General features: G+C 33.3%; 1 protein-coding gene across 3 annotated transcripts in view; it reads right to left on the bottom strand.

The window, feature by feature from the left end:
• The window catches only part of LOC148630086 (DNA-directed RNA polymerase I subunit RPA49-like), a 56,497-nt gene that overhangs the window by 3,637 nt on the left and 39,961 nt on the right, over positions 1-12,899 (bottom strand). For all 3 annotated transcript variants that reach the window (XM_088560767.1, XM_088560758.1, XM_088560772.1), the window contains 6 exons: positions 12,461-12,608; positions 7,685-7,771; positions 2,502-2,598; positions 1,749-1,888; positions 1,447-1,537; positions 214-336 (listed from right to left, as the gene is read on the bottom strand). In XM_088560767.1, coding sequence (XP_088416893.1) covers positions 214-336; positions 1,447-1,537; positions 1,749-1,888; positions 2,502-2,598; positions 7,685-7,771; positions 12,461-12,608 — 686 coding nt within the window. The remainder of the gene's footprint in view (positions 1-213; positions 337-1,446; positions 1,538-1,748; positions 1,889-2,501; positions 2,599-7,684; positions 7,772-12,460; positions 12,609-12,899) is intronic.

The following is a 12,899-nucleotide window of genomic DNA, read 5'->3' as shown; positions in this document are numbered from 1 at the left end:
CACACAGTAATCAATAATACCTGTTCTGTCACTAAGTAATCAACAATCCCTGTTCTGTCCAAGGTAATGAAAGTAAAAGCTTCACACATTAATCAACAATACCTGTTCTGTCAAAAAGTAATTGATATTACCTTATCTGTCCAAGGTAATAACAGTAAAAGCTTCACAAGGTAATCAGCAATACCTGTTCTGTTTCAAAGTAATCAACAATACCTGTTCTGTCCAAGTTTTAAATCTCTCTGTAAGTCATCTAGTGGCAGGTCAAACTCATCAAGAATTAAACATAAAACAATAATGTGTAACACCAGTTTGTCTTTCAGTCTGGAGGGACAACATCTGGAAATGGTGAAAATGATGACCATAAAACACGGAATGTTTGTTAACTTAATAATTACATAATTAACATGTACGTTGGTCAGCAACATAAAATGTTTGTATCCTGATAAATCGTGTTTGACAGTGCATTGCCCCATGGAGATCAGTATAATGTTGTTTTGTGATATGGTTTGAATTATAAGTATGGAAGAACATTTTCTCTGAAACAACTAACTCATTAACTCAACTGGATTCACTCAGACTTAAAAAAAATTAAAGAACCTTGGTGAGAGTGCTCACATACCCCACGCATCACCATGTTGGATACTCAAGTAAATTTTAAATTCCAGACCGTGATTTCTTTGAGTTTTAATTAAACAAAAGTAAATATCATTGAAGCGGGACAAAATGTACACTTGACCTATAACTTATCATGGTGAACTTATATACCAAAAATCATGTCATAATCTGCAAGCGTTTAGAAAAAAAAATTATGAAAAATAGTTATTTCTGTGAATTTAGCTAAGTTCAAGGCCAGTAATTTCTGTAAAATTCATTGGAGCCGAATCAAACACACACACATGTCCTGTAACTTATAATGGTGAATTTATATATTAAAAAATAATGTCAGTATCTGCAACCATTTAAAAAAAAGTTCGGAAAATGGTAATTTCTATGAATTTTGTTAAGTTCAAGGCCCATAATTTCGGTAAAAATCATCGTAACAAAACCAAACGTAAACTTTAACTGTCACTTATTATAATGAACTTACATACCAAGAGTCATGTCAATTTCTGCAAGCATTTAGAAAAAAAGTCTGGAAAACTGTTAATTCTGTGAATTTTGCTAAGTTCAAGGCCCATAATTTTGGTAAAAACCATCGGAGCGGAACAAAAGTAAAATGACCTGTTATATACCAAAAATCATGTCAATATCTGCAAGCGTCTAAAAAAAAGTCTGGAAAACTGAAGATGGACTGACAAATGGGTCAAAAACATTATGTCCTCCACAACTTCATTGCCTGGGGTATAAAAAGCGTCCTGAAGAGGTTTCAATTTGGTCAACATGATAATATTTGTCATATGTAATTTTCAATGAATACTGTTTATAACTACAATATACTAGTACTACCTGATCCATTTCCTGCCAGATTCTACCTGCAGCAAAAACTGTTCATAACATTTCTCCTTTACTGGTGCAGGCCATTCCTTCGGTAATGGGTCTGAAATTATGTAAGTTTTTGTTGAATATAGTGTAAAATTATGATATAAATGATAAAAAAAATACTAGCTCTTAAAAGTACACAACAATTCACTTGATTTAAAACTTTACATTTTCAAGTTCTTGTCTGTAATATTGGATGTATACTGATTGGGACTTGACTAAGTGTTAAGTACCCTGTAATGTGAAGATTCATTTCCAATTATTCTTACCTTTATTCTTGAAATCCCTAGCCTGTAGTTTGAAGATATGTATAAGATAATTAAGATACATTAGAAGTTTACACTTCATCCATCTGCTCTCTGTAGTTGATGGTAATATTGCCAAGTGATTAACTATATATTTTGGATACCTGAAAGTATTGTAAATAAAATGATATACAACCTAATTCATACATTATTCAGAAGGAAAGACTAAGATGAGGAATTAAATAGTTCATAAAGAAAAGAGAAGTAATAATTATACTAAGGGACAGAACATTAGCCATTGCATAATTTCTACCATAAAAATAAAAAATAACGTTCTTACTACATCATAACAATATATGTTCAGGACAGAGTGTCAGTGACATCCAATAACGCTCTAGAACATGAATTGCTCAAAATAATTCTGCCCATGTGACATAATTCATGAAATGACATATGCAATTAGGAAGATTTTGTTTGAACTTTTAATGCAGATGCACATCAAAACATCAGTGATATAACATAGTGGCCATTATCAACAATGTCAATTTATTTAAGTACAAATAGGTAAAGCCTAAAATCATATTAATTTGGTCCAATGGTGATTGTACTTATGTATAAAGTCATTGTCACATTTTTTTTATATCTGTTTTGATCAATGAAAGGTTGTTACATTTGATGCTCTGGATGACATTTGATACTCTGGATGATATTTGATACTCTGGATGACATTACCAATTCAATTGAGACTGCACAAACATTTATAAAACATCTACTTACTTCTCTTTCTCTGTCCATGTTGTTACATCTGCTTTAGTTGAATCAAAGAATAACTGAGCTGCAGATGTCAAGGAATCCATCATTTCTAGGTTAACAACTGAAATCAAACCACAATCAGATTAGAGTTGTCTTTCTTAAGACAGAATTCATGCCTATAGTAATGTTGTGATTATCTTCCCCACTACCCACCTTTTTATTGTAAATTGTTTACTTTATCAAGAACACCCGAGATTTAAAATTGGATACAATTTATTTAGTTGGGTAAAGCAGGTTTGCCTGAGAGTTATGACTGAATTCTCAATTTCAGGTACAGCTGGTTTACCTGAGAGTAATGATTGGACAGAAGCACTACCCCAAGTAAAGCAGCTTAACCTAGGAGTAATGATTGGACAGAAGCACAACCCCAGGTATAGTAGGTTTACCCGAGAGTAATGATTGGAAAGATGCACTACAACAGGTACAGCAGGTTTACCTGAGAGTAATGATTGGACAGAAGCACTACCCAAGGTATAGCAGATTTACCTGAGAGTAATGATTGGACAGAAACACAACCCCATGTGTAACAAGTTTACCTGAGAGTAATGATTGGACAGAAGCAATACACCAAATGTAGTAGGTTTACCTGAGAGTAATGATTGGACAGAAGCAATACACCAAATGTAGTAGGTTTACCTGAGAGTAATGATTGGACAGAAACACTACCCCATGTGTAACAGGTTAACCTGGGAGTAATGATTGGACAGAAACACTACCCCATGTGTAACAGGTTTACCTGAGAGTAATGATTGGACAGAAGCACTACCCCATGTGTAACAGGTTAACCTGAGAGTAATGATTGGACAGAAACACTACCCCATGTGTAACAGGTTTACCTGAGAGTAATGATTGGACAGAAGCACTACCAAAGGTAAAGTAGATTCAATTAACTTTACGTACTATGATTTCGAAATAGTTTAAAAGGGTCTGGAGGGAAGATGCAATTAATTCATGCCTTTAGAAAAAAAAACTTTGAACTTCAATTCAAAAATAAAATGACTACACACTAGACAGAGTGAAGACAATCAGCTACAAAAATTTATTAAGTATTGATAATGACATAGCATGGTTCTTTGCTATGCTTTCTAGTTTACTGCCCTTAAATCTTTAATTTACATTACCAACATTTTAGTTCAATCAAATGACAAAGAAAGGTTGATGGGATTAGAACTGATCAGCATGAAATACAACCATGCTTTATCTGGAATTGTGAATTGACAGGAAATATTGATTAAATGTAATCATTATACAGGATTATAGGGCAAGCACTTAATTTTAAGATCAGGGTTACTAAACTTTTAGGTCGTTATGATATGGGTCATTGTCTAAGCTTGTTACCTCACAATTCCTATCTTATATATTTATTACTATATTTAAAAAAAAAAAAAACATTTAACCTTTATAAAACAATTTTAGAACAAAAAAAATAACAAAATAAAAACATTTTATTACTAGAAAATAAAACATAAAAAAACCTACACAGGGCACAGCAAAGATCGAAACCTAAACAGCTGGAACAAGGGTGGAAACAACATCAAACTTATACAGCTCTTAATTTTAGATTGTAAATAAAAGCTTGACATGATTCTGACCAGAATGAAAGAAATAGTCATAGTACTTTAAAAAAAATTGGCATTTTGATATAGAAAATAAGCAATTTATAGGGACAAAGTGTCAGACAAGTTCTGTAAGTAGGGGTCTTCATATAAATGCTTAAAATCAGAAATGACATACATAATTCAAAAGTGATAGATTTTTTAGAGCACAGTGGAAGTTCTTCGGAACTTCAGAACCCTTCCTTGTTTTTATTCCTAAATGATAAGGGACATTTCCCTATACATTGTATATCCCCTCTATTGTCTTTATCAATCAAAATCTTACTTTTCTAGTATGAAACCAAATAATGCAGAGACCTGTAAGTTATTGCCCCAAAACCAGAGAGAAAAAAGTTTTTGGTCCCTAATTTATATTTATAAATATTGTAACCATCCCTAAAATCAATCCCAGCCTAACTTTGGTGTGATTTAACTTCACAGACATCCATGCACAAAAACTTAAGCTTTTAGTTGAGTTTTATATATGCCTGCCTCTGGTTCATACTAAACAGCAAGGTTTATATATGCCTGCCTCTGGTTCATACTAAACAGCAAGGTTTATACATGCCTGCCTCTGGTTCATACTAAACAGCAAGGTTTATACATGCATGCCTCTGGTTTATACTAAACAGCAAGGTTTATACATGCATGCCTCTGGTTCATACTAAACAGCAAGGTTTATATATGCCTGCCTCTGGTTCATACTAAACAGCAAGGTTTATACATGCCTGCCTCTGGTTCAAACTAAACAGCAAGGTTTATACACGCCTGCCTCTGGTTCATACTAAACAGCAAGGTATATACATGCCTGCCTCTGGTTCATACTAAACAGCAAGGTATATATATGCCTGCCTCTGGTTCATACTAAACAGCAAGGTTTATACATGCCTGCCTCTGGTTCATACTAAACAGCAAGGTTTATACATGCCTGCCTCTGGTTCATACTAAACAGTAAGGTATATATATGCCTGCCTCTGGTTCATACTAAACAGCAAGGTTTATACATGCCTGCCTCTGGTTCATACTAAACAGCAAGGTTTATACATGCCTGCCTCTGGTTCATACTAAACAGCAAGGTTTATACATGCCTGCCTCTGGTTCATACTAAACAGCAAGGTTTATACATGCCTGCCTCTGGTTTATACTAAACAGCAAGGTATATACATGCATGCCTCTGGTTCATACTAAACAGCAAGGTTTATATATGCCTGCCTCTGGTTCATACTAAACAGCAAGGTTTATACATGCCTGCCTCTGGTTCAAACTAAACAGCAAGATTTATACACGCCTGCCTCTGGTTCATACTAAACAGCAAGGTATATACATGCCTGCCTCTGGTTCATACTAAACAGCAAGGTATATATATGCCTGCCTCTGGTTCATACTAAACAGCAAGGTTTATACATGCCTGCCTCTGGTTCATACTAAACAGCAAGGTTTATACATGCCTGCCTCTGGTTCATACTAAACAGCAAGGTTTTTATATGCCTGCCTCTGGTTCATACTAAACAGCAAGGTTTATACATGCCTGCCTCTGGTTCATACTAAACAGCAAGGTTTATATATGCCTGCCTCTGGTTCATATTAAACAGTTAGGTTTATAATCCAGAAAAAATAATCAAAACCTTATGTGGTATGAAACTTTGTGTTTAGAAAACCATATGCTTTTACACAAGTTGTTCTAATTTTTAGCCGCTATTTAGGCTACGACTAAGGAAAATTACCATATTTGTTATATTAGAAAAGAAATAATTCGTGGAGGGGGTAGATTTGTACTAATTTTAACATGAGTATGGCAATTATATTTTCTTTTTTTTTTTAAATAATCAAATATAAATGCCATACCAATGTTAAAATGAGTACAAATCTACCTCCTCCATGAATTATTTCTTAAACAACTGTAATTGTTTGTAGTGGTACTAAGATGATCTGATTTAATCTATAAACCCATCTCTACTACTACGAAAATTGAATCACCACAATTTATTAATCAAATTACAGTGATATGTCAAGTGTAATGCTCTAATGACGGATTGTGACACTATATAATCTATATTTACCAAAACCAGTATCTTAATACTAAAAGATCTGGAGATTAATCTGTCAATTATCTTAAACAAGAGGCTCCCAGGAGCTGAATCGCTCACCTTGTTGAATTTTGCCTTCCAAAGGCAATAAATTAAACAAGAAGTTGTCCAACAATTTTGACTCAAGAAGTCTTTGGTAGATCACAAGATCTTTTCAACAATTGAAAGTTTCTTTTAATCTATCATAGTTTTCAGGATATTGACTGAAAACTATCAAAAAAAAGTCATTTTTCCCCTTTAAAGGGCAATAACTCTTACAAGGCGTCTGAAGACTTTTGTAGTCCTAATAATATGGATCATTTCAGATATTGAAAGAATTTGGAGAAATTTAACGGTTAAGGAGATATATGTGAAAAACTACTTTCTGTCACCTATGTTCTATTTTTAGTAACGGTGACCACGTTTTTTTTTCGAAGAATCCAAAATCCCCACAACAGTTCTATGCACGATACCCCAAGGAACAATCATATCAAGTATGGTTTAAATTGATTAAGTAGTGTCAGAGAAGAAGATTTTTGAAAGAAATAACATTAAAAATAGCAAAAATCGTTGAAAAAGGGCAATAACTCCAACATGGCTTCACAGATAAAAACCAAAATTTGATCAGAGATAGAGCTCATCATGCTGAACCCTATGTCAGAACTCAGCTAAACCTAACGGTTATGGAGATATATGTGAAAAACTACTTTCTGACACCTATGTTCTATTTTTAGTAATGGCGGCCATGTTTTTCGACAAATCAAAAATCCCCACATCAGTTTTATGCAGGATACCCCAAGAAACAATCATACCAAGTTTGGTTTCAATTGGTCAAGTAGTGTCAGAGGAGAAGATTTTTGAAAAAAATAACATTAAAAATAGCAAAAATCGTTGAAAAAGGGCAATAACTCCAACATGGCTTAATGGATTAAAACCAAAATTTGACCAATGATAGATCTCATCATGCTGAACCCTATGTCAGAATTCAGCTAAACTGTCTGACCCCTATGTTCTATTTTTAGTAATGTCGGCCATTTTTTTTTGACGAATCAAAATCCCCACATGCGTTCTATGCAGGATACCCCAAGGAATATTCATACCATGTTTGGTTCTAATTAGTCATGTAGTTTCAGAGGAGAAGAATAATTGATAACGACGATGACGGACGTCAAGTGATGGCAATAGCTCACATGGCCTTTGGCCAGGTGAGCTATAAAGAAGTGGCAGCATCTAGTGATTATCAAATATAGGTCAAAGCATGTTGTCCTAATAAGCTTTAGATGTTAAACATTTTATTGCATATGAGAATTAGTTTACAATAATTTCAGTACTTACTGACAACAAAACTGCAACATCTATTCCTGTTGTAAAATTTAATGCACCTCAGTCTTTTAAGAATTTCCATACATGTAATACAACACCTAAATAGAATATATTTTTTTCTGAACATATATAAATGTATCAGTAGATGATAAGTTCAACTTACTACTATCAAGAGAATAAACATCCTGAGGTGATGTAGCATCTTTGTTGAATAGTGGAAGTAGTGAGAAATGTCCTTCTTCTTGAACAGCTGAAACAAAATTATATTTAATACTGTAGATTTCTAAATAATAATTTCATGGGTTCTCAAAGCAAAAAGTTTCATGTAGGTTAAAACTCCCACCTTGGGTCTGGTATGAAATTTATAAAAAAAAACATGTCACAAACAAAAGAACTCAATACTTAGTATTGTTCAGTCATTCCTGAGAATCTAAGGATCCATTTCTAGCAAGACTTGATTTAAACTATACAAGTTATAGGATATTTCTTTAAAATATTAAACATCTAGAACCCATAACTCATATGCAAATATGTTTTAATAAACATTTAATAAGTGTAGTAAGAACATCTATACATGAAATTAACATGTAGTACTAAATATTAAGGCAATCCACTAGGCCAATCAATTATATAGATCTGGACATGCACAGTCAATTTCCTTCCTTTTCAATTGGGCAAACAGAAAAAAAAAGAAAAAGCCTTGTTTGACACCCATTCAACATTTAACATTTTTGGTGGACAATAAACATGCTCTCAGATGGGAGAAAATATGACACTTTCATAACCATAAGAAATCTAGCTAGAGGCCAACTGATGGGTAAGAAAATTAACGTTTGTTTTTGTCTGCAAAACATATGTCTCCCCCTATCCTGCAAACTGTATCAACTTGCAGTATCCATCATATCCATAAAACAGCTTAAAAAAATATTCTGTTAAGAGGCTGCAGAGAAGTTGCGCTGACCAGTTCAGTAGTTTCAGAGAATTTGAACTGACAAGATAATTATACGGATTTTTCAGTAGTTTCAGAGAATTTAAACTGACAAGATAAATATAAGGATTTTTGAAAAATTTCAAGTTCAAAAGGCATAACTCCTACAAAAATTGGGGGATCAAAATTTCCTGGTAATATGCACAACATATGATGTCCTTGCTACTTACATCATTCTGTAAAATTTCGTTCAAAAGTTTCAGAAGGTTGTGCTGACAATGTAATTTATGAGGATTTTTGGAAAGTTTCTAAGTTCACAGGGGCATTACTCCTACAAAAATTACGGGATAAACATTTCCTGATAATATGCATAATTACATATGATGATGTTCTTGCTACATACCAAGTTTTGTAAAATTTGGTTCAGTAGTTTCAGATGACAAACTTTGTGATAGACACAAGGACACGGACGCAAGGACCCACAGACAGGTGGACAAGCCATAAACAATCTGTCTCCCAAAGTGGGGAGAGACATAATAAGATTTATAATTTGTTTAAGGTGCATTTTTACAATGTTTCAAACTAAGGTACCAATTAATGTTATTCTACACCACTATTAACTTTTACTTTTGAGAGATTACATCTTTACAAGTTTGAATCACTAATCAAGGGTTCTGTAAGATCTAATTCTGTATAGTCTTTAAACATTTCCTTACCCATCATTTTAGCGATTTTATTACCCAGCAGAATATCACAAATGATCCTAATGCCTTAAACAGGTGGGTAGTTTCAAAATTCTATAAATTTTTATACCTGTCAAGTGGACCTCAAGATTTAAATCTAAAACATATGGAGTACACCTAAAAAAATCAGGTATTCTTTAAAATGTCAGGCACACACCTCAAAGAAAACAGACATCCCTATGTGTAATTGAGTCAGTGAAGACTTTCATCTACTAGAAATAATCTACTTGAACTCTTACATGTACCTCATGACCTTCTTAGAAATAAAATATTCTAAAAATAAACAATGTTTCACTAACTTCAACTTTAACAATTGACAAATGTGAATGGAAACTAAGAAATTGAAACACAGTAACTTGAACTTTCAATTGCTTTAAGACAGTGATGAATTGAAGAAGTTAACTGATTATACTGTGTCAATTATATCCCACAAATCAGAGTTTCAATGACCTAAATCGTATGGAAAGAAAATTTACATGCAATCAAATATTTCTAATAAAAACAGACAAAAGTTGACATGTATCAACTCATTTGGAAAGTAAAGGCATTCAGGAAGTACAGGTCTGTAATAAAGGATTTTAAAATAATATGGAAATGTCAGTTGTTTTAATTCTACCTTTCAAAGAGCGCTGACGTCCACTTTATTCTAAGCTGGATAAGTTAAAGTACAACTAAAGATATAGGAGAAATTGTCATGTACAGAAACATTGGTCTCAACAGATCTAGACACCAGATATGAACATTATATTTTATTCATTTAAACAAAAACCAGATTGACATGTTTTGAAATATTTTACTTTAATTAATCCCTTCCATGTAATTAGATATGTGTCTTTCTTGTCCCATTCTAATATACAATACAAGCAATAAAAAAAGGACAGAGAAACACTCTTGTCATTGCTGAATTTATAGGATTAATTAAGAGAAGAAGGGTGATCTCAATCATTTCCATAGAATGTCGTAAATACTTTAAATTCAACTCAAGCTCACATAATGAAAAGAAATCTTGTCAATTAGTTTCACGTATTCGTTTAAGTAGAAGGATATATTCACAAAACCGATCCTATAATAAAAGAGAAATTGATTTATCCCTAAATTCAACAAGAATTTCAATGGCTCATGATAATTTCTCATGTACAATTCTCATAATTGATCAGTTGGGAATAATCAAACTCAAATCCATCTACCTTCAAAGACAAGATACTGACAAAGCTAACAAGCACACCCAAATTATCTTTTTATAAAATTGTTTTTTTTTTTTTGGCCAGTGATCCACTCTGATCTCATCATTGAACAAAAATAACCAAAGAAACATGTGGCTGTATTAAAGTGTTAACCTAAGTACTATCATACTAAAACTTTATTACTGCTGTGCAAGTACCAGCATAACACCCTTACCGTAAGTGTATAAGAGTTAAGTGGTAGGATACTGATGCCTTATTGTGTGTGTGTATAATAGAGCTAACCAAAGGAAAACCATACCGATGCCTTAGTGTGTGTGTGTATAATACAGCTAACCAAAGGAAAACCATACCAATACCTTATTGTATGTGTGTATAATAGAGCTAACCAAAGGAAAACCATACCGATGCCTTAGTGTGTGTGTGTATAATAGAGCTATTCTAAGGAAAGTCATTCTGATGCCTTAGTGTGTGTGTGTATAATAGAGCTATTCTAAGGAAAACCATACCGATGCCTTAGTGTGTGTGTGTGTGTATAATAGAGCTATTCTAAAGAAAGTCATTCTGATGCCTTAGTGTGTGTGTGTATAATAGAGCTATCTAAAGGAAAGCCAAAGTGATGCCTTAGTGTGTGTGTGTGTGTATGATAGAGCTAACCCAAGGAAAACCATATTGATGCCTTATTGTGCGAGTATAATACAGCTTAACAAAGGAAAACCATACTGATGCCTTGTTATTGTGTGTGTATAATAAAGCTTAACAAAGGAAAACCAAACTAATGCCTTATTGTGTGTGTATAATAATCCTTACCCTAAGAAAACCATACTTATCCTTATTATGTGTGTATAATAGAACAATCCCAAGGAAAACCATTCTGATGCCTTATTCTGTGTGTATAATAATCTTTACCGTAAGAAAACCATACTTATCCTTATTATGTGTCTATAATAGAGCAATTCCAAGGATAACCATTCTGATGCCTTAGTGTGTGTGTGTGTATATAATAGAGCTATCCAAAGGAAAGCCAAACTGATGCCTTAGTGTGTGTGTGTATGATAGAGCTAACCCAAGGAAAACCATACTGATGCCTTATTGTGCAAGTATAATACAGCTTAACAAAGGAAAACCATACTGATGCCTTATTGTGTGTGTATAATAAAGCTTAACAAAGGAAAACCAAACTGATGCCTTATTGTGTGTGTATAATAGAGCTATCCCAAGGAAAACCATACTGATGCCTTATTGTGTGTGTATAATAATCCTTACCCTAAGAAAACCATACTTATCCTTATTATGTGTGTATAATAGAGCTATCACAAGGAAAACCATACTGATGCCTAAGTGCATGTGTATAACGATCTTTACCCTAAGAAGACCATACTTATGTTTATTATGTGTGTATAATAGAGCAATTCCAAGGATAACCATACTGATGCCTTATTGTGTGTGAATAATAGAGCTTAACAAAGGAAAACCATACTGATGCCTTATTGTGTGTGTATAATAGAGCTATCCCAAGGAAAACCAAATTGATGCCTTATTGTGTGAGTATAATAGAGCTTACCAAAAGAAAACCATACTGATGCCTCATTGTGTGTATAATAAAGCTATCCCAAGGATAATCATACTAATGCCTTATTGTGTGTGTATAACAGAGCTATCCCAAAGAAAACCATTATGATGCCTAAGTGTGTGTGTACAATAGAGCAATCCCAAGGAAAACCATACTGATGCCTTATTGTATGTGTATAATAGAGCTATCCCAATGAAAACCATACTGATGCCTTATTGTGTGTGTATAGTAGAGCTATCCCAAGGAAATTTTTTTCCAATTGTAACTTAGTCATAAAATTTTCAAATCCATGAATCTACTATTTAGCTTCCTTCAAGAGCATATTGCATAAGATCAAGATGATCAAAATCACTGCCTATTTTTCCCATGTTTAAACTATAGGAGTGTTAGGTATGTTAAAACCATGGTAGTGTCTATACAATGTAAGTTCTATCTAGTCAGTTCCAGTGGAAGCTTGTGCAATTTTCGTGCAAAGCATAATAGGTACAGTCTACCTAATAGTACTTCTGTTTACCTTGTACATGTTTTTTTCTAGAAACAACATCTTTTACAACAGAACTCAGAGCCTTCTCTAAAGCTTCCCCGTGTATCTCATTTTTTATTCTAGATCCCATGGCTTGTTTTTTCTTCTTACTCCCAAATGAAGCTGTCAAGTCATCAATCTAAAAAAATGAATATATTTTATCTAAGGAATATTTCTAAGCCTTGAAAAGCTTAAACAGAATCTGGTTTTCAGCAGTGTAAATTGGACCAAACCATGTCATTTCATATCACCTGTTACAAAACTAGAAACATTCCTTATAATTTAATTTCTTATGTATACAAATTCATTTTTGTGCAAGGTATTACCCCAACTCGTACAAGTTGTAATGGAGAGCAAACAAAATCACTTTCATCTATAATAAGCCACACACCAAATTTGAAATCAATCTAATAATTTGAAGAAGAGATTT

Source organism: Perna viridis, chromosome 1 (genome assembly GCF_037379345.1).
Source record: "Perna viridis isolate PV_CMFRI_1.1 ecotype Kerala chromosome 1, ASM3737934v1, whole genome shotgun sequence".
NCBI lineage: Eukaryota > Metazoa > Mollusca > Bivalvia > Mytilida > Mytilidae > Perna > Perna viridis.
This window is presented reverse-complemented; position numbering and strand designations above follow the sequence as displayed.